The sequence below is a fragment of the Terrapene carolina genome, unplaced genomic scaffold, assembly GCF_002925995.2.
Source record: "Terrapene carolina triunguis isolate 2854851 unplaced genomic scaffold, T_m_triunguis-2.0 Scaffold130, whole genome shotgun sequence".
Taxonomy (NCBI): Eukaryota; Metazoa; Chordata; order Testudines; family Emydidae; genus Terrapene; species Terrapene triunguis.
The window spans coordinates 4,565,988-4,588,285 of record NW_020664481.1 but is presented as its reverse complement, the minus strand read 5'-3'; the positions used below and the strand labels follow the sequence as shown (position 1 = coordinate 4,588,285).

Here is a 22,298-nt window from a genome sequence, read left to right as displayed (position 1 = left end):
TTCAAAGCGAAACACAAGACAGTTGTATTTTATAGCATCCCATTACATCTGTACAGTTTTCCAGGCAAGTGACAGGTTTTCTTCAAACAACATTCTATGATGATACATACTTTAAAAAAAAATCACTATATCCTAATATACAAATGCTATTAAATGAAGTTGGAGACATTTGTATCTTTCAGTTGGTGAAGAATAAAATAGATACAATCTCTCTGGAGGACATTTCTTTTCACTCAAAGGAGGATCAAGAGACTGAAAGTCACCCCTTTGGGTCAAAAAATGGCACTGCTCATAGGTTTAGAAAACTTTACTCATGAACCTAAGATAACTTACAGGGGCTACAGACACAGATATCGTCTATGTGCTCCAAGATCATCCCAGCAACAAGCTAGTTTCTCCATCTGAGCTTGGAGAAGTTTTTCATATCCATCCATCCTGGAGATCAGCTTCAGTTGTTAAAGCACATAGCTTCTTAATGGTTCTAAGAATAAGGATTTTTCCTTTAAAGAGCCTCGAGTTATTTTTACCATGTTGTTTTAACACTACTGCTGTAGTATTAAAGTGAAATTATTCCATTAAAAGAAAATGCTTACATTATACATTTAAAATTAGAGAAAATATCACTAAAAATAGGTTCTGGTTATTGGATTTCACAAAATGCTCAATTAAGAATAGTTTTCCACACAAATCTGACCAGGATTCTACCCCAAAAGTTGAGGAGGCAGTTCCAGTCTAGCTTTGTCACACCAAACATACAGTTTTGCCTTCTGTTTCTGCCACCATGCCCTTCCTTCCACCCCAACATTCCAGGCATGTCTTTCAGCGATAATTGTTCTTTGGTTCCTCGTTCTTTAAGCCTTAGTATGCTTAAATATGAAGGACACAGCTTTGTTGACAAAGGGTCATCATTAAAAGGGCCAAACACCAGAAACTGAAGGCCTGGTTGACAGGAAGAGAACTCGTGCCAGGGAAGACACTAGAGGAGCTGCAAGTCATCAGAAAGCGATCAATAATTAAGGTTTGAATTTACAGAATGGGTTCAGACATCCGAATGAGAATGCCCATCAAACCTACGCAAAATGACTCAGCACCAACACCTGCCAGCAATGTTCACAGAAGACATTACAACACAAACGCATCGGATTATGCCACACCAACGACTGCAATGTGCAGTCTCAAGCACTACCACAGGAGTGGAAGGGACTGTCTCCTCATCATAATATTGTTTTTGGAAAACCAGGGGTCCTCATTTGTTCCACCAACTTCCTTTGTTTGCTCTAAGCGATTGTGTCGCTGGCAGGGTTGAGGGTGTTGGAAACATGTCTAGCAAAGGGGCCATGTCCTGCAGGGATGATTGAGGCAGATGAACATGGCATACTCTAGAAGGCATTTTTAATTTTGGCTGCCACAACTACTAGGATCTCTCCAATTTTTTTCTGCCAGTTCTCTATGTCCTTGGACACTTCACACCACAGCTCTCCATGGCGGGGCTCAGCATTCTCACAGCGCTTCTTCACCTCTTCCTGCTGCTCCTACAGAGGAAGAAAAACAACAGGTTGGGACTATCTTAATCCCGCAATTCTTTCCCCTAGCTGAGTAAGACCGTCTTCAGATTCTACCATTCCTTCTAATGCATTGGTACATTGTGCTGAAAGTTAAGCACTTATACAAACCATTAAACAAAGAAAAAGAGGTGGAAATCAGGGTTAGGAATAACGGAAGGTTAAAGCTTGGCAGCGATGGCAACTGTTCTGCTTTGCAAAGCAGCCCAATGGGCTACCAAACTATGTTTGGTTTTCCACCATCTACCTTTCCCCACATTCTTTCCATAGTTGCTCTTCAACAGAATCGAACATTTGTTTTGAGAGAACACACAAAAACGGACATTTGGTGGAGTTATGAATCTAATACGGTGCTCTAGAGCCTAGTCGTAGTACATTCTAGGCTGCCAGACAATGAAACTGTTTCCCTAGTCACAGATAAGGCAGAATCAAAGCAACTGTGGTGGATGCTTTCCTTGTGTTGCCTAGACACATCCAGCATGTCGAGGGAGACGCCTCGCCCTGAAGCTGAGAAGTCTCACATCAGCTCAGCACCAGGCTTCTCATGAGCATTACATAGGAGCTGCCATACAGGATTAGAACAATGGTCCATCGGATCTGGTATGCTATTTCCAACTGCAACCCATATCGATATTTCAGGGAACGGGATAAAAACCCTCATAAGGGGCAATTATCCAGCAACACCTACAGGGACACTTCTTACTAACCCCAAGCAGTTAGCGGATGGCTTATGCCTTGAAGAATGAAGGTTGATCTCATACATTTTTGTATCAGCTAATGTAACTGTGGATGGCAAAGACAGGCTGCCAACTGTGTCGAGTTCTTTGTGGTGGTGGTTTTTGAGAGATTCACTCCTGGTGGACTGAGTGGAAATACCATCTTTGGAGAACCACACAGAAAAGATAGTGTACTTGGGGTCAGTGCTCAACAGTGCACATTTTACTGCATCTATTATTGGGGTAGCAGTTTCTAATTTTAAAAATCCATATTATTTTTCCATGCTGTGATATCTAGAGGAATTGATTAAGGAACACCAGAGCGTGCCTGTAGAGAGAAGTGCATATTCTGCCTAAACGTACAAGAGCTGTGGCAAGCATTACATGCACTGCTAACTGATCCTGAAGAATCCTCCATCCTCTGCTTCAAAAGCAGAAACTACACACTTCAGTTTAAGAACAGACATGCAATGGCAGAGGGTGTTCAACATGGCATTTGGCTTGATAATTACCATTTCCTGCAGAACCACAGAGAGAGCACAGATGGGGTACACTAGACTGACGGTTGCTCTGATCTATAATCAAACACTAGGATTGCACACAATTGTTTCCCAGCCACATAAAGCTGTCTGTTAAGATACAGAACCCTTTTTGTTTAGAGTTTTGAGATAGCTGCTCTGAAAGGTTCTGGATTCAGAAAATGATTAAGTCATTTGTAGGTTTACATTTCCTTTCGTAAAGGCAATCAGTTGGCAATTTCTGAAGCTGAAATCTAAAAAGTAATTCCATCTATTAACAATGCTGGTTTTAAAAACATCATGTTTTAAGTCACGCGGCTCATAATTATCTAGTTAGCAAAAGCAGTCTCAGCCTCTCACTCCTCAGGCCAAGTGTACTGCAGAGGCAACGCACTCTCTGCTAGGAACAGGGTGCTCTTAACGGCTGAGCAGTGATTCCTGTTGCTGATTAATGAATAGTGACGATGGGCTTCAAAACCAGTCCTGTTAGCCAGCAGAAGGTGGGGTGGGGACCCCGCACCACTCCCCAGGAGGTCACGGCTTCTATCTATAGAGAGAGACACTCTCTTACCTCAGTGCCGTGCTGGAGCTCGAATTTGTAGAAGAAAGCCCAGGCATCCCCCAGGTCTGAATCTATCTTCACTGTTCGATGGAACCATTCTCGGGCCTTGGTTATTTTACGCTCGCTCCAGAACAACCTGTTGTGGGAAGGAAAGGGAGAAAAGCAGAAGTGAGCAGTTGGCAGGTCACTCTCTACTTGCAGAGACAACGGGTCACCTGACAGCTTGAAAAAGTTCAGCTCTCGGCTCTCCCAGCACAGAGGGGGCAGCTTTGCAAAAAGAGATCCTTCTGCCTGGGAAGGTGGAAGAGGGACTATAGAGATAAAATGGAACACCCACTGTTTCCTTGCTGATTGCTGACTGAGTCTAAAAGGCTAAATTAGCCCCCAACCAAGGAAGGGAGCAGGGGGGGAGAGTCAGATGTTCTGAAGAAAGAATGTTATTTTCTTGAAACCCAGGCAGAATCTTCCCCCCTTATTTGCTTACTGTCAGTCAACCATGCTGCACCAAATTCATAAAAGGAGAGGCTCATGCAGGCAATCTTATCTCCCACCATCACGTTCTTAATGTTTTAAGATGATCTTGTAGCTATCTAACAAGCTATGTACAATCTTTAGATATTTGGAGTTTATTTAAGTCCTGTACCTACAGAAGTGTGTCCAGATTTATGAAGGCCAAGATCTGAAGCAGAACCCATCGTACTGTGCAGCAGAGCCATCAGTACAAGTGCATGTATATAGTGAAATACTAAAATCTACTGAAACAGACGTACATTGAAAATCTGTTTCAATGCAAAAGGGTAGGAGTGGGATTTAGATGTTTAAACCCCAACTTTTGCACTCACATTGCCTGTCGCCATTTCTAAAATTTGCTCATGAATTTCAAAACTTTTCCCCCCAAGAACTAATCAACTGTGTCAATATTTTATGGGTTTGGTTTCTGTACATCAAATAGAGTTCAATTAAAACTAGCGAGGTCTTTATGAATAGGAGGCTGTGTGATTGGCTAACCTGTTAAGTTGTATAATTTTATGGTTTGATAACATGATTGTTTTTTAAGCCTTATGATACTCTTGATTGTTCGGTGTTAGATAAACTGTGATTTAAAGAGCATGAACACTGATAGGAAACAGACAAAACACCTGCAAAGTAACAATCTGTAGTAACGTATTTACTTTTAACAAAAGCTCTTCACAATCATGTTACAGCCCAAAGTATCAGAGACACATACAGAAGACTCATTATGGGAGGCGGAAGCAACTTGTGCTGGGTTTAGTTTAGCTACTAAATAGTCTGAGGCTGTACCAGAAGGGGCCTGGAACCAGTTTCCCTAAAGCGAAAGTTAAAATTCTTCTCCTTTGCTGACAAAACTGAAGAAGTCAGCTGTCATTGTCTGGCAGACCCTAGTGCCACAATAACTGGAGTGAATCCTGTATGATTTGCTTTGGCTTACAAGAAAAGTTGTGTAAGATTTGGGCACCGTTTTACACACTTCCTCTATTAAACTCTTCTGGTATTTACAAAAGAAAAAACAGCTGTTTCCAATCACTATTGCACTAAAGTCAGCCCTGCACTTGAATGGAGGCTCGTAACATAAAAGAACAGGAAAAAAAGCCATGAAGCACAGTGGATTAAAATACTAGCCCTTCAACATTAGATAACTCAAAATCTGGTCTAGGCAACAAGAGAAAATGACATTTTAGTTTTGTTTCAATTCCTAAATGGACATTTGTCTGCTTCACAGAAGCAAATTCAGCATGATCGGCAACTTATACTCCGGAAATGCCCAAAATGAAACAGCATGGGATGATGGAAGCAGCAGAACTGGAAAAGCAGAGTATGGCAGGTCAAGATTATGGGCCACTGGCAGAATTTGGGGACTAAGAGGGAAGAGACAGGGAGTTTAAATAGCACCTGTCCACATTAAACTGGCATAGTGGCCAGCACAAGCAGCCCCACGCTTCCATGGGCATGAACAACATGTCCCCAAAAGGAAAAGCAATTACAGCTTGCCTTCAAGTCTTTGTCAAAGCTATGTACCAAGGGATCCCATGCTAGTGATGTTTTCAGTGTACCTAAACCTAACACTAGAACAGATCTCTGCATGAATCCACAGTGTTCCCCTCTGCACTCCTACACTTTCCAGCTGACATTAGTACCCTGAGAAAAGGCAGACAGCTTGTGTTCAGCCAAGAGAAAGAAGCTGATTTGCACTGATGCTCAGAGGCAGCCATACAGATGCATCAGTTGTTCCTGGTTTTGAGGCATATCAATACTGTATTGAAGCAAGGCCACATGATACTGATCTGCAGCAGTGTTTTCATGGTGTATGTGACCTTAACTTGTGTCCAGAGACAAAATGTCTATTTTTACTTCATTAAAAATAGGAATAGCTACTCACTTGGCTACAGCCAACAGGACGTGAGGGTCGTGCTCACACTTCTTCAGGGCATCCACACTTTTGGTCTTTCGCTGTGGTCTTGCCTCAAGGAAAATTGCTTCTGACCATAGGATTCCTAAAAATCAAACAGAACGATTCCAATTTTTGTTAAGTCAGAGATTAAAAGGCCACATTTTACCAAGAATAGCAAGTATGGTAGGTGCTTAAATCCAGAATGCAGTGTCCAGCTTCAGACGTTCAGGACAGAAAGGACCATCATGATGACCTAGTCTGATACTCCCACATATTGCAGGCCACAGAACCTCACCCACCCACTCCTACAGTAGGCCCATAACCTCAGGCTGAGTTACTGAGGTCCTCAAATCTTGATTTAAAGACTTCAAGCTACAGAGAATCCACCACTTACTCTAGTTCAAAACAGCCCAATGACCCATGCCTCACTCTGAAGAGGAAGGCAAACTCCCTCAGGGTCTCTGCCAATCTGACCTGGGGGAAAATTCTTTCCCGACCCCACATATGGCAATCAATGAAACGCTGAGCATGTGGGCAAGAACCACTAGCCAGACACCTGGGAAAGAATTCTTTCTAACTCAGAGCTGTCCCCCTCTAGTGTCCCATCTCTGGCCAGTGGAGATATTTGCTAATAGCAGTCACGGATGGGCCACAGGCCATTGTAGGCAAACATACCATCCCCTCCACAAACTTAGCAAGCTCAGTCTTAAAATAAGTTAGGTTTTTTGCCCCCACTATTCCTCTTGGAAGGCTGTTCCAGAACTTCACTCTTCTGATGGTTAGAAACCTTCATCTAATTTCAAGCCTAAACTTATTGATGACCAGTTTATATTCATTTGTTCTAGTGCCAACGTTGGCCCTTAACTTAAATAATTCCTCTCCTTTCCTGGTGTTTATCCCTCTGATGTATTCATAGAGAGCGATCATATCTCCCCTTCTACTTCGTTTTGTTAGGCTAAACAAGCCAAGCTCCTTAAGTCTCCTCTTGTAAGATAGGTTATCCATTCCTCTGATCATTTTAGTAGCCCTTTTCTGCAACTGTTCCAGTTTGAATTCGTCTTTCTTAAAGATGGGAGACCAGAACTGCACACAGTATTCCAGATGAGCGTACACCAGTGCCTTGTATAATGGTAATAATGCTTCCCTAACTCTACTGGAAATACCTTGCCGGATGCACCCCAGGATTGCATTAGCCTCCTTCACAGCCGCATCATATTTGTGCTTCATAATCATCGTGTGATGGACCAACCTAATGCTCAAATAGCTCTCACCAAAACTCACTAACTTTGTACTGAATGCTTCTTTGTTTTGTACTCTGCAGTATCAGCTGCTATTCCCTGAATACTGAGTCTCCAGCTATGAAGCGCTTCTACAAGACACTCTCTTAGCTTTCCATTTTTTTTGGTACTTCATACACTAGGTATGTGCCGGCACAAAGACTTTCAGCTGTGACCACCACACAGTGGGAACAGTGCAATATAGAACTATCCTCAAACCTCTTCTGGAGACCCCGCATCATGCAAAACACATGATTGGTGTTATGCGGTGGCCATCAGCCATCTATGGATGCATCTGTAAGCAATGTTTGAACACTGTTATCCCACAAGTGCAGGTAAATGTTTTAATTGTACAGACAAATCACACACATTGCCTACATACTAATTCAGTTAATTCATGAGTGCCACAAGGTGGGATACACTCATCAACTTTCCAGTGGTTAGCATGAAGGGATAAATGGTCTGGTGAAACTTTCCACAGTTCTCTTCAGGCACCCGGTATACTTCCCAACAACACTGCCAACAAATTACTAGAAGCAAAACTAAAATGCCTTGAAAATATATACATTTCTAGTAGTTTGCCACGAAGGGGGCACTTAGTATGAAAATAATAGACCACCCAAGGTCATTATTGGCAGATTGACGGTAGCCAAACTTGAGCCTGGTCTACACTACAAAGTTTTGCCAGCATAGTTGTCGGCTAGAAGTCCAGGGGAGGGCGGAAATCACACCCAACGTAGTTATGCCACCAAAACCCTGGTGTAGATGCAACTATGCTGACAGAAGAATGAGATGGTGCAGCTATGCCTGCAGAAGAAGAACTTCTGCCAGCTTATACTGCATCTGCACTAGAGAGCTCTGCTAGCATAGCTACACTATAGATAGACAAGCCCATAGTGAACGACCCAGAACAAAAAGGTTACCAAATCTTTCAGATAGCCAGGAGTGAAATTGTTCAGTATGTAATTTTAATTGTACGGGACACGCTACATCTACCTCAGAATCATCAACTCTCATCTCTTCAAAGCGAACATGACAGGTAACTACCCTCAGGAGGAAAAACATTAAGAAGCTGTAAAATGTACCACCTGGAAGCAGTTGGAAGAGTTTGATGAGGAACGCTGAAGTCCTCCCAATGATCCTTACTGTACCCTGCTGCCAAACAGGCCAGTCACAGGAGGCCCAGAAAAACTGCTCTAAATGCCCACAGAAGTTTAAGGTTACACATCCCCAGAGAATTTTTCTTTCATTGCCAAAAAGCTGAAAAGGAAATCTGCTCAAAGGAGCATGAAATCTTCTGCTTCACTTGTCAGCCAGCCACACCTGTGGAACACTCTGGAGCTGTGGAAATCTTTAGAAGTCTCACATCTGCCAGGATTCCATCAGGTGGTTCAGTGCAATCGCTTCCTGTAAGTGGCAGCCATATATGCACCATAGGTAAGGCTACGATTCTGTCATGGATATTTTGAGTAAAAGTCATGGACAGGTTACGGCTTCCATGAATTTTTGTTTATTGCCCGTGACCTGTTCATGACTTTTACTCAAAACAACGCTGACAAAATGGGGAGGGAGGAGGGTCCAGTACCCTGCCCCCTGCCTGGGAGCTGCAGGGGGGCCATGTCAGCAGTAGTGGCCGGGGAGCTCTGGGATCCCCGCGGTGGCTGGGAGCTGTGGGAGGTCCTACTGCTGCCCGCAGAGGCTGGGCTGCTGCAGCGGTCCCGTGCTGCTGGCAGCGGTTAATCAGCTGCAGGGCCCCCAATGTCACAGAGGTCTCTGGAAGTCAGAGATTCCGTGACTTCCGCGACCTCCGTGACATAATCGTAGCCTTAACCATGGGGGAGGGGGTGTACATATACACACACGTGCGCGCGCACACACACTCTCTCTCTTTAACTTTGTTCTGATTTCACTGATAGTTTAGAGCAAGAATTTTCCCTTTGTGTCTTTCAAGACTTCTCTTTACTTGCAGGCGATATTTGTACCAGTGTAGGAAAGTCCATGACCTGACCTGAGCACGTTTTATGACTATTGTGGTATTTATTCCACAACAGGGAAAAAAAAGATCCTTCAAATAAAAAGCTTTTCTTTCTCCAGATTATTTAGCAATGTAGTTGCTACAGGGCCGTTATACAATTGTGACTAGGAAGGAAATTCAATCATGAATGGCAGGGAAGGAGGTTCAGGACGAAATACTTACATGTGGCTCATGCTACAAAAAAGTTTAGAAACCCTTGACCTAGTGGGAGGGTGGGAACTGGAACACTTGCATTCTAGTCCTGGTTCCAACACCAATCTGCTGTGTTATCCTGGGCAAGTCACTTGCACACAATCAGTTTTCCCAGTCTATAAAATGGGGATAATATTTACCTATCCCATGGAAGGGTTGTCAAGGTGCTGACAAGCTCCGACATAAGGAATTCTTAAGAGTGCACATCTAGTCATGGAAGATGCAAAGAAATCTCATAATTCTTCCACTAAATCATACCCCGTTGAACAGTTCTACTGCACAAATGATCTCTGTTAACCCAGAGTGCTTTCATTCAACCCCAGAACCCAGTACCTCCTTTAAACAGGAGTCATCAGTTTAGTCCTCAAAGAAAAAAAGTCATCCATGTCCAAGATACTCTCTCAGGAAACCAGGAACCACATACCCGGCACGGGCCTGATAACACAATCCAAGCAACACTGCAGGAAAACTGAACCACCTGTGAACAATCCATGCCCTTCTCTTCAGGCAACAGTCAAGAGCATCTGAGACCTCTAACAGATCTGCAACACTTCTTTTGCAGAAGGAAATTACCACCTCCTAGAGCAGTGGTTCTCAAACTTCTGTACTGGGGACCCCTTTCACACAGCAAGCCTCTGAGTGCGACCCCCCTTATCAATTAAAAACACTTTAAAATATATTTAACACCATTATAAATGCTGGAGGCAAAGCAGGGTTCGGGGTGGAGGCTGACAGCTCGTGACCCCCCCATGTATTAACTTTGCGACCCCCTGAGCGGTTCCGACCCCCAGTTTGAGAACCACTGTCCTAGAGCATATCATAATCTGACCAGTACATAAGATGACATGGCTAGCAGAAACATCTTAGAGAGATGAGGACCCCTCTTATCCACCAAGCAAAAATAACTGCATTTCAGAAAAATCAGCTCCTCCTTACCCGAGTTGGGACATTCCTGCAATGCCTTGGCCATCAGCGTATTAGCAATGTTTTTTAGTCCAGCTCTGTATTCTAATCGCACAGACTCTAACCTGGTGTGGAAAAGACACCACTGTCAACATCTCAATTCAGTAGCTAAGAAAGCAAGAAACCTGTGAGACATTTCATTTGAAGGACATGGGACTTGTTAAGAACACATCTACCAGTGCTCTCTGCACAGCTTCCAGGAGACTAATTTTGCTCACTCATAAGCTCATTGGGCTAAATGTGTTCAGCAGGAAATCATGGAAGAATCAATGGCTATTATAATTTTTCCATCCCATGGGTTAAAAGATAATTGTGACCTTTATTTTGTAACAGTCATCTTAGATAAAAGCATTTAGAGGAGACTGAATTAACACAGAAATGGAAAAAGGTAGTTTAGATTAATCTACAGTTTCCATTACAAGAAAACAGTTGGCAACCAACTGCATCCCCAGAACAAGTAACATGATGGCAGCTGTGTCCTAGATGAGCCCCCCAGAGGACTGCACATATTCAGAAGGGAATTGTTGTCCCCAAAGCAAAAGAGTGAAATACCCAGGATTTCCTTCTGGCTATATGCGATAATAGAGAATCCATGCTCAGATGGCAGGAGGTTGGGGAAGGGTGTAAGGTGGTTAGCATAAAGAATACATTGCCTGTGTTGTTCGTGTGTACTCAGTTCAGCGCTACACTACTCACCAGAGGTCTGGATTCTTTGGATTCTTCAAGCGAGACTTCTCCAAGATGGCTCTTGCTCTGGTCAGTTGCCCAACTTTTTCCTCCAGCCTGGACAGCAAGAGCCACAGGGGTGTGGAATGGGGGCACTTCTTCAACTGTTTAAAAGCAAGCAAACAAACCAGGGTTTGGGGCAACAGGGAGAGATGACGACGGGGAGTTTATAGTAGTATTGACTGCTTGTTATACCAAAGCTGCAGAGCAACTTCCAGAGAAGCGAATCCCCAATGAAACTCTATCTTTGCAGAGTGTGTGGAGAAGGGGGAAATGGGAGTCACTGATGTCACTCGATAATTTTCCACACCCTTTCTGGTGAGTTTTATGATAGGAATCCCTGCGAAAAATAGTTTTTTGTCTTGTCTCCTGAAGTTCCAGGGAAAAAGAGGGCAATGCATTGTATATTACTGAGCCCCCTCAGTGTTATGAGGAAACACACCTTGACTAATGGGTGTATTTAAAATCTGTGCTGCCTTGAGATGGAACATAAAGCGCTGCACCAGCAGAGGAGAACATGGTATCCAAAATTAGGTTTCCTTTGACATTAAGGGACTTTAGGCCACTTTTAGCCTCCAATTACTAACATGTCTCCACGTCAGTTTCATGGCTAATTTTAAGATCATTCACTCTCTTATTCCACATCACTCCCAAGACATGCCCCAAATATATTTGAAGTATATGGCAGCATGCACCTTTTTGGTGGCTAATGCATCTCTTTGGACTACATAAACTCTCTCCTTGCACTTTGTTCCTCGTAAAACCTACCAATGGGCACTTTTTTCCTTTGGTAGCCATTAGAATATTAAGTAGAAAAAGTAAATATTTTAAAGGGGAGCTTGAATTCCCCCTCCCCCCAATCAAGAACAAGCATCTGGCCAGCTTCCTCTTAACATTGTCAATACAACCTAAAGACTAGGTAACTCAGCTATAGCATAACCACAGTCAATCTACTTGGATGTGTGGTTTGATGTTTATACTACAGAGCATGAATGTGTGGCAAAGAAGAGATTAGCCTCTCATTTTATGCAGACAAATCTGAATGCACCAAATATATGTAACCTGGAATGATCTAGTGGAGGATAAATTCTATCCAGAGACTCTGGTTTAGATGTTCATCCTTTGCTCATCCTCATCACCTAGCCATTCCTATGTGATCATTCTACCCTTTTAGCAAGATATCAGCATCCAGCCAGTCTGCCAGGGACAGATTCCTACAAGTTACGGCTTTTGCTTTGAGGAAGACAGTCAATACATGATTTCCCGATACTGGAAGAATGAAGCAGAGATGGAATCATGTCCATCCTTACCCCTTGATTATAGGCTTCCCGAGCTTTTTCTATTAGCTCGTCTTGCTCCTCAATCTGCCCTTTCATCATCCACAGCTTGGGGAAGTCTTCATAGTGCTTCAGGGCTTCCTCACAGAGCTCCTGGGCAGCAGCAATGTTCCCGAGCACCCATTCCAATTTCACAGATTTCATAAAGACCTGAGACCAGACAAGGAGGTGCTTTCTCATGAGCAGTTATTGATCCAGTAACACATCAATGCAGTGGATTCCTTGTTCCACAAACATACACCTATTACATGCACAGACTAGGAACAGGCTTCTGAAAACATGAAAATTAAGGCTAAAAAAATTCTGGGAGTCAGCAACAGCTTGAGATCAACACGAAAGTTATCCAGGAGTTGGAACAACATGATCAACCTTAACCTTTGCCCCAACTATAAGCAGAGTGCAGATAGTGATATTAAAGAAGTATTCCAGGCAAAAATATTTAGGCAGTAGAAGAGCACATGAACATGAATTTGCTCACTGGCTTTCCTACCACACCCCACTTTCCTTTTCCAGGTCTCTACCACACTTGTAAATGTGGCTCCCAGGACCTCTTTCCCTCCTTCCCCACAGTCCAAAGCTCTGAACCAGAAGGCTAAGGACTGCCACATACTGCTTTCAATTCTTTCCTTTACCATTTAGAAGGGCCATTCTTGAGAGGTAATGTGCTTCTTGCTGGTCCAGATTGTGACAGACTAAAACCAAAAATCAAATACAGACTGCAAGATATTTAGATACTATTAGCTTCCCACGCCCTTGAATGCCCCCAATAGCCCATCCAAGGAGCAACAGCATTGAATCTGACATACGAAAGTTTCACAACCCTGACTGCCAGGTAGAGAGGAATGTTTAAAAGATCAAGGATGAGAGGTAAATTTTTTAAATTAAATCTTGATTTAGTTTCCCCATTACGTAGACTAGATGTATTTTGTTTGAGGGGTGGGGTGGGAGGGTGTTTTAAAATGGTCCAGTTGAAAACTGGCAAAATAACTTTTGACTACAAATAATATTGCTAGCTACATCCTTCAGATTGATACACCAATGTAGTTTTATATCACAAACCAGAATAGTCTGGCCTTTTAGATAATATGCCTGTACTAGGAACTCAAAAAAAATGCACTAGAAAGTCTTCCCTACAAATAGGATAGTTTCATTTTTAAAAGCGAGAAATTAAATGCAAGACATGCTTTATGTAACATGACTATTACATAAACTGTCAGCTGTAACTGGGAATTTCTTGACTTTTGCCATCTGGGCAACATTCTAAAGTTTTATTTGATTCTAGGGTTTTTTCTCCACAATACGTTTACTTCATGTTGCAATGCGCTGGGGAAGCACTTTAACAAATCAGCCATGTCCCTGCAAAAAACAAATAGCAGGATGCCATCTGGTAAGTCTCTGGGGTCATGAAAGTGAAGGAACTCCCTCTTCTTCCCTCCCATCTCCCCCACATCAAAAGAAGACTGTCATTCCACCCATCACATGTTCTTACTCTGGCTGTGGGGGCACTGCTACGTGCTTTCGCCAATAATCTCCTCGCTCTTTCATATTCGTTGTTTTCAGACTCCAGCTTCACAGCAGCCAGCCAGATCTCTTCACTGTTGGGGTTGGCCTAGGAGAACAGAGTGACAAATAAATACTCTGATTCATCAGAAGATTTAATCCTTTGTTTGGTTCAGATTAAAACTGTAATCAGGCCCTTGTCAATCTGCACCAGGATTCTTTCAGTTCAAGCTCTTCCCAATCATCTATGGCCTTTTAAGGTTACAAAGAGTTCTCCCAAACAGACCCACAATCCAAGGATCTACGCCAGTTTAGGAATTGGACATTTCATTTCTAAACTGCTCAGAAGAGTTGGTCCTTGAACCTTCTTCTGAACCGTCAATTAAAGTAGTGAAAAGATTATAACGCTGACGCAGGGACTTTTTTATTACCCCTGTAGACAGTGCCTGGCAAAATGAACCCTTGATCCCTGACTGGGGTCTGTAAGTGCTCCTGCAGTACAAATAACTTCAGGGCATCAATGCTGGGAAAGGTTCAGAGCTCTAAGAACAATTAAAAATTCCCAGAACCTAGCTGTGGAATCAAAAATCAGTCACCTCCAGTAAGAACGAGTCTCTGCTGTCATTCAGTTTTACTACCACCCTGCTTTGGAGGCCCCGCTCTCCTCAGCATCAGCACTATGGAGCTCCCCATTCCTTTCAGTGTCTGGAGGATAACTTCCTTCATTTTGCAGTAGGCTGATTATACTGGTCCAGGCTACAGACAATTACAGGGGGCAAATATGCACTATTTGTGGGTGTGATCCTGGTTCTGGAATCCAAACCATTACATTTCAATGAATGGAGGAAGTAAACTAATTCATCCAGAGGAATCTGCTGATAGCGGGGAGACTGCTAATCAGAGAAACTGGGCTGGGAGCGGCAATTTTGAAAGGGTTGCCGTCTATAGGGTTGCTTCCAGCCTGCTTCTCTATTCTATTTGGGAAACACAGAACCAAAAAGGAATGGTGCCATTTTGAAAGGCTAACTTTGCTGCTGCAGGAGCTCAGAGCCCTCTCTAGAAAGGACCTATTCATTTGCTTTGCTCTGTCCCATCCTGGCAGTAATTAATTTATGCATCTGCCACCTGCTCAAGTCTGTCAAATGAAGGCTACACCCACCTGGAAAGCCAGGGCCAAAATGCTTCTGGCTGCAGGCACATCTCCAGCCAGCCACTTTGATTTGGCTCCCATGAGCCACAGCACTTCTGCTTTAGGACAGTGAGCCACAGCTCTCTGCAAGAGGGCCTCCAGCGATTCCCTGAAATGAGAAAACGTGAGCCATGATAACACGAAGGCACATCTATAAAGCTGAACTGCCGGATCCTACTTCCACTATTACTCGATGTTATAAATAGTTATTGTTGCAAAGTCCAATGCTGTAAACTTTGATAAATCATATCATAAGGAGATGGGGATGGGTTCTTTTCCCATGAAGTTTCTAAAATCAACTTCTGAAAAGGGCTCTACAAAAAGTGAATCGTTGTTAAGACACCATCATGTGAAGCAAATGTTTATGGAGAGACCTCATAGGCAGCTTGTGTGTTTTGGAAAGTGCTGTTCAGCTGAACAATACACTGTACTAGATATGGTGGCAACTGTGGAAGAAGTCTTTTCCAGCATTATCAGCTGGAGTAGCCTGGATCACACTGATAAGAGGTTATGTTTTCAGTAGAGTAAAAATGTATTTTACAAGTGAAATGAGGGGGCTAAAAGTCAGTCACCACCAGGAAACTTGAAAGGCTACTGACAGCAGTGGAGGGAAAAAAAACAACATGTTGAGAAAGTGCTCGAACATTACAAGCTAAGTCCCAGATCCCGCCATCAGTTACATCTGAGTAGTCATTGGCTTTAACTGGATTACTTGCCAGTGTGTCTGTAGGACTGCGGCCATAGGCCCTTACAAGTTTAGCCCCTTTTCCAAGCTTTCTAAGGAGAAAATATTAGATGCATGTGACACAGCACAAGCTTTAAGATACACTATCTGCAGTTTGGCTTTTCTTTTCAAGTTTAAGTTCAAGAGTGATCTTAATCGGAACATTTATCTGATACAAATTAGCAACATTTTTAATTAAAACCTGACTGAGGGCCTCCCTGCACACACACTGGCTCACTGATCAACCAGCGTACCTAGAGAAGTTTAAATGAAACAAGTGACTTACCATCCTACATTCCCACCATTTCTCAGGTGTCCCATTCCCAAGAGGTTTAACACCACCTCCATATCATTCCCACATACCAGGTTGCCCCATTCACCAAGAGGATTTTTAATGCCTTCACACCAGTAGCAGGTGCTGTCTACCACCATAAGAAATTAAACTCAGCTCTGCATACAATTCCAATGGGTTTTCACCAGCTCAGACTTTCTAAATCCTATTATTCAATAGTTTATGGTCAATTTATTAGCTTCTCTGCCTACATCAACCCCAACCCACACACTTTAGAACTGTAAGAACACCCTTTTGGTAGCGTGAGAATTATGCAGCATACGTACCTGGTTCCGTGGTTCTTTTCAAAGTAGGCTGCTCGCAACCAAACACTTTTCTTGCTTGGGAAAACTTGTAAGGCATAAGCATAAATTGCCCGAGCACACTCTAGGGCATTGTGAGCAACACACTAGAGAAAAATGAAGGGAGGGGAGAAAATCCAAAGGGAGTCAGTACAGGGCCTAGAGATATAAAGTGCAGGATAGAATGATGTACATATCAATGGTGACACAGAGCTCAAGGTTTTACAAGAATTCCAGTGAGTGGTATTTACCAAGTACATATAATAACAACAGGACAAACATCTGAATAGCAATCACTTAGCAGAAATTAAATATATACTGGATTCGGAATAATGTTTTACTCTAAATAAGGTGCAGTGGTGGGATTCTCACAAGCACCTAGGAGTCCCAGGAACACGCATGCCATTGATTTTCAATTGGGCTTGTGCTCTTAAGTCATTTAGGTGATTTTTAAAATCCAATGTTTTTAAAATTGGTCCTATATGCTTGCATATGCACTGCTTACCTACAGAACTCGCTGGTGAGCATGATTACATGTGCACTCATAGTTTGTAGGCTCAATTCCAGGTCAACATATTGAAAATGTAGCTTTGGAAGTTTTATAAAAGTAATACTGGTAATTTAGTTGTCAGTGCATATTCAATCTCTTCCAGATTGACAAAGAAATCCAGTTAGATTATGTAAACATTTGAGCTAGAATTTTCAAAGGAGCCTAAGGAAGTCTGCCACCTAATTCCCTTAGGTTCCTTTGAAAATTGCCATCTTGGCCTACAATATCTACTCATATTACAAAAACAACTGCAAAATTTCTGCGCAACTAGCAGTCTCTAGAAGGTTGCTGCAACTCAAAACTGAGAAGTGCTGACAGAACTCAGAGACAAGCTTGCACAGAGTCTGTTGGCATCTGGCCAGTAATATCAGCCCTTTATTTTCACAAAAAATAGATCTAACTTCCCAATTGTCAGTCCCTTTCCCCTACTAGAATTAAAAGAAAACAGAAGGGTCCTAATCAGACATACACTATCTGCATCTTCCATCCAGGTATGTTTCCGATCTTCCTCTTCGATCCCAATCCCAATCACGGCTCGCATAATAGCCTGACACGTAGCCACACTCCCAGCTTTATCACACTCCTCAGCATCCTAGAGACAATGAGAGCAACACTAAGACAATCTGTTATTTCAGTGTGAAAAGCCAGCAAAGGAGACAGCATTCTATTGCATCCTTTGAGCAGGAGACAGACTGACAAAGCATGACCTCTCCAGCCTGGAAGGGTCCTCTCTCCATTTCACTGATTCCCTTTGGACTGAGCCAACTGTGGATTTTTCCAAAATAAAATGCTGAAAACTATGAAGGGAAGTGGGGAGAGAGAGCATGAGAAGATGAGAAATGCTCCAAGACAGACTGAGCCATGAAACCTAACAAAAATCCGGCGTGTGAAAACAAATACACAAATGGAGGATGGTGGCATCAATGCTCATAACCTCAAAATTACTGAACTTCCTTTATGTTTGGCTTGATTCTCAGATCTCAATGTTTAAATAAAACCCTGTCGGCCACCCACCACCAAGTTAAGAAACATTTGGCACATTTATCAGAATACACAGGGGGAAAGGTTTGTTTTAATATACACAACTCAAAAAAGGCTAAGCAGATTTTGTTGAAACCTGCAAAATAAATTCTACTTCTGACAGGACATCCAGCATGGAAAATTCCAGCACTACAGAAGTTTGAGAAAGGAGGACAGCAAGGTTTATAATGGAAGTTTAATTTCAACCCTCATTAGATTGGCTCCTATTGCTATAAATGAAGTTGTATCTGGTTTAAATGATAATGGGAATGGTAGTTTTATAATTAAAAAATTTAGTTTCATTACTGAAATTCTTTTGAGTGGTGTGCCAAATGTGCAACGCAGATGTGAAGAAAAGCTCTGTGTAGCTCAAAAGCTTGTCTCTTTCACCAACAGAAGTTGATCCAATAACATACATTACCTCACCCACCTTGTCTCAGTGCATATATGAGATTCAAGTTAACGGGGGTCGGCTCAGACACTGCCTTACTTGAATTTTAGTTTGCATTCAGAACAAGAACATATGAAAACACTTTGCTGCCTACATGCACTCCACTAAGTGCTTTAGGCCAAGAAACTATTTTATAAATTATTTTAAAATAATTTTCTGCTTTTCAAGTCCAATTTTTTAAACAGAAGGATTAGAACATTAAGCCAAGTGAGAGGTACATTGCAGAGGCTATTGCCAATCCAGGGGCTTTGCAGGCTTCATTGTTACCAAAACATTCAGATGTGGACACTGCACAAAATCGCTCCACTACTTTTTGCTGTCCTCGTGCAATCAATTACACCCATTTCTTGTAATGTGTTGTCGGAAAAGGCCTCCTTTTGGTGAGTAGATGGCTTTTAAACCAATAAATCCAGGTGTAGGTAATACACAAAAGCACAGCTTGAGGCTTGTGCCCCAACACCCTCATACAGCAGCTGCTTGAAGTAGCACAGTTTAAAAAAAAAAAAAAGACGTAAATCTGACTACAGTAAAGTACATTCTCCAGCTAGATTGCACGTTACTCCCAGACACACCACTTAATCATGGCACTAGCCTGGTTCCTTCCAGCTCAGATAGTTATTGATCAGAAGTGACTCGGACATGGGACACTGGTTGATAAACGATATCAGAAATGTTAAGTTCTATATTATTTTGCATCAGTGGGCTTCAGAGTGGGAAGAGAATGCATAATCTGAAATGTATGACTGTAGTCCAATACTAGCATGCACAGAAGGGTTTTTTAAAAAGGGAACACACACGAGTACCTGGATCCACTGCTCCCTGTTGATTTCTACCCCATTTGCCCTGAGGGACGTGATAGCTCTGTCAATGATTTTCTCCACCATCTGAGTGTTTCCATTGGCTTCCTCCAGTTTGGCAGCAGTTATCCAAATGTGACGGTCTGTTGGAATGTTCTCACGGGCTTTGTTTAAGACTTTGCGAGCATTCTCATATGTCTCCAGCCTTGCCAGAGCAAGCCATAGCTGGACAGCAACAACAAGTTAGATATTAAAACAAGGAGACGACAACACTTCATACAGCAGTATCTGCCCAGTCAACAGGCGAGAGAGAAGGCTTTGCACCATGCAGATATATACTCTTTGGTAGATTCTCCCCATCTCACACTATAACGAGGCTGCAAGATGCCAACATATAAGTAGTAAAATAATCAGAGTTTGCCACTGGCCTTGAAAATTCAATACCTCTTATTCCAAATGTGTGACTATGTTGTCTCTGTTGAACTTCTGCAGTAATATTTTCTATTGTGTTGTCAGTTGGATTTATAGCTCAATATATGGTTCAATGTTTTTAAAGTGAATAAAACAGTGGCTTAAGTAATGTGTGTGTGTTTGTGCAATTATCATAAATGCATGTGCAAATTAGGTAACTGTGCAAGCAAATATGCCTAACTAGCCATTTATGGGTACAATTACCCAATTTACATGTACAATTACAGTAACAAGTACACAACAAAATGACATGTAAAAACATGCTAAAAACCACCCCCTGAGGTGTACAAATTAACCCAGAAAGATACTGCCAGACCTGTCTTGCTGGTCAGTTAAAATGCCTGGTAAATCCGCACACTGCACTTTACGGTCAACTTTGCTTTTCAAATCTTGTAAACATCAGACCTTTTCTATAGGAATATCCTTAACCTGAAGGAGAGAGAGATTTGTTGACTTACTTCCACGCTGGTTGGACAGCATTCCACTGCTCGGCTCAGCATTATCCTAGCATCTTCAGGTTCTTCTAACTCCACTGCTGCCTTCCACAAGCGTACTGAGTTCGGAACATGCTCAAGGGCTAGAAAGGTCAAATAATAATATGAATCTTGGTAAAGAAGGCTTTTACAAGAGAGAGAATGCTGTACTAGCAATAATCAATTCTGCAAACATAAATATCCCTTTTCTTTCATAGAGGAAGTCTTAAAAAAAAAAATTAAAACAGTTTTGCTCACTGAAAAATAAAAGTGAAGTTGGAGAGGGAGAAAAAGTACCGTTTTTCCAAACCAGAAGGTCCTTTTGTTTCTCTTCAGCCAGTACAAGATGGAAGAATTGGAGCAAAATCTAGCCTGAAATTCCACAGGCTGCAAAAGTCTTAACTTGTAACATCTGTGTTAACTCTTTCAGAAACTGCTTCAACAGTTGTCAGAACACAAAAATCAGGAAAGCAAGGAACCATAAAGCACTGTTTCCCCTATTCAAGCCAAACAAAAGTGATTTTCAGACAACTGCTGTGCAAGTTAAAGGCTTTTCCACTTAATCTTGACTGTGCCCAGTTTGAGATTTTAGAGCTGTTAGATATTACAGGTCTAAGTAGGGTTCAAATCAATTTTAGAACATGACGACAAATGTTTTAGCTCCTTAGGACATGCATTTTGTTACTGCATCTTTCACTCAGGTATAAAAACGAGCATGTAAGGATTAATTCTGACAAAAATGGATATGACAGAGGGTGTTCTTTTATTACTACAAGCAACACCAAAAGATTACAACAACAGAATATTTCTCTACTTTTCAGGTGTTTTTTATTTGATGCACTTCGTGTACATTCAGTTTCATTGTTTTTCCTGTCTGGTTAGTCTTTCCCATGCTTATATGGGAATGTTATAGCAACAGGGAAGAGAAACCTTTTTAAAAACAGGAAAATGTGATTGTAAAACCACAGAAAAATTGAAAGATGATTCCAAGGCAAGTGTAACATCTGAAATTACTTTTAAAATCTCAGTTTTTGAAGCTGAGCAGGTTTCAAGTTAATGGTGTCCCTTTAATTGTTCCAACAAAGGTCCAGGGAAGACAAAGATTGTTATCCTGAGTGTGTCTCGGACTCAAAACCAGAAGGAAATACATACAGAAAATGATTATGGTATTCTGACTAGCTGGACGTTAACTGTTCTTCATCAAGTTTATAGTGGCGGGAGCTTTTCTTAAAGCATTCTAAATGAGTAATGTCAGCCTTTGATAGCTTTAAGTGCTACTCGGCAGGAAAGAGCATGTCTTCACAGACACAGCATTAATTTCTACACCTCAAAATGGATTCTAGCCCTCAGTTTGCTGCCTCACTAGAGAGGATAAAAGCATTAGACGCTCTAGAGTGTTTGCTGGGTGATAGGATCATAAAACCCACAGAAACAAAAGAGAAGCACATTACAGGATCATATTTCAGTGCTGCTACTTGGCACTTAGCCCTGATTATTTTCTGGTAAATACTGGTTAAAATTGCCAGTCTTCACACGATTCCTGATCCAAATACCTCCAGGCCTCAGTTTTGTGCTGCACCATAGGAAGCAGTAGCCGAGGAACACCATGAAGCTGGTAGTAACATGTGGAAATTAGAAGCAGCATGATACATTTATATTCTTTTCCACCAACATAAACAGCTATACACCAAACTTCTTACCAGATAATATTCTAAACTGAAAGCTGCTCACAAAACATACAATATCTCTAATAATTTAAACATCAGACGGAAAAAAATAACTTATGTACTTAACATGCTGTAAATCATCGTTATAATCCAGCTCACAAGTCACATCCAGAAATCTATCACTTTCTCATATGACTAACATCTGTTTTTCTATTTAATACTTATTGCAACTTTTATAGGCGCACACAGTTTAATAGCAGCAGCTGTGTTTAGCAGCACATTGCAGAACAAATTCTTTTGCAGTATCTAACCCATAATTAAAAAGCCACACACAAAATAAATATCTGAACTCTTGCAAGTGCCAGAACAACAGCTGAAGCGCAAATCTTTTATTCAAATGTTGGCAAGTACAACACAAGTGCCATTTCATCACAGATAACCAACTGCAACAGTCAGATAGGAGGCAATTTACTTCTCTTGGTCCTAATCCTTGCAGTAATCGTACTAGATGCTATGCAGTCATTC

The 22,298-nt window shown here is 42.0% G+C and overlaps 1 protein-coding gene across 1 annotated transcript in view; it reads right to left on the bottom strand.

Annotated features, from left to right (window-relative positions):
- PRPF6 (pre-mRNA processing factor 6) overlaps positions 1–22,298 on the bottom strand; it is a 34,725-nt gene continuing 12,427 nt past the window's right edge. Inside the window, exons 10-21 of the mRNA XM_026652637.1 lie at positions 20,092–20,210; positions 19,169–19,387; positions 17,364–17,486; positions 16,330–16,451; positions 14,958–15,096; positions 13,788–13,907; positions 12,272–12,448; positions 10,932–11,065; positions 10,209–10,300; positions 5,757–5,871; positions 3,368–3,494; positions 1–1,532 (exon numbers count right to left, since the gene is read on the bottom strand). Of these exons, the coding sequence (XP_026508422.1) occupies positions 1,380–1,532; positions 3,368–3,494; positions 5,757–5,871; positions 10,209–10,300; positions 10,932–11,065; positions 12,272–12,448; positions 13,788–13,907; positions 14,958–15,096; positions 16,330–16,451; positions 17,364–17,486; positions 19,169–19,387; positions 20,092–20,210 (1,640 nt within the window). The 3' untranslated portion in view covers positions 1–1,379. The remainder of the gene's footprint in view (positions 1,533–3,367; positions 3,495–5,756; positions 5,872–10,208; positions 10,301–10,931; positions 11,066–12,271; positions 12,449–13,787; positions 13,908–14,957; positions 15,097–16,329; positions 16,452–17,363; positions 17,487–19,168; positions 19,388–20,091; positions 20,211–22,298) is intronic.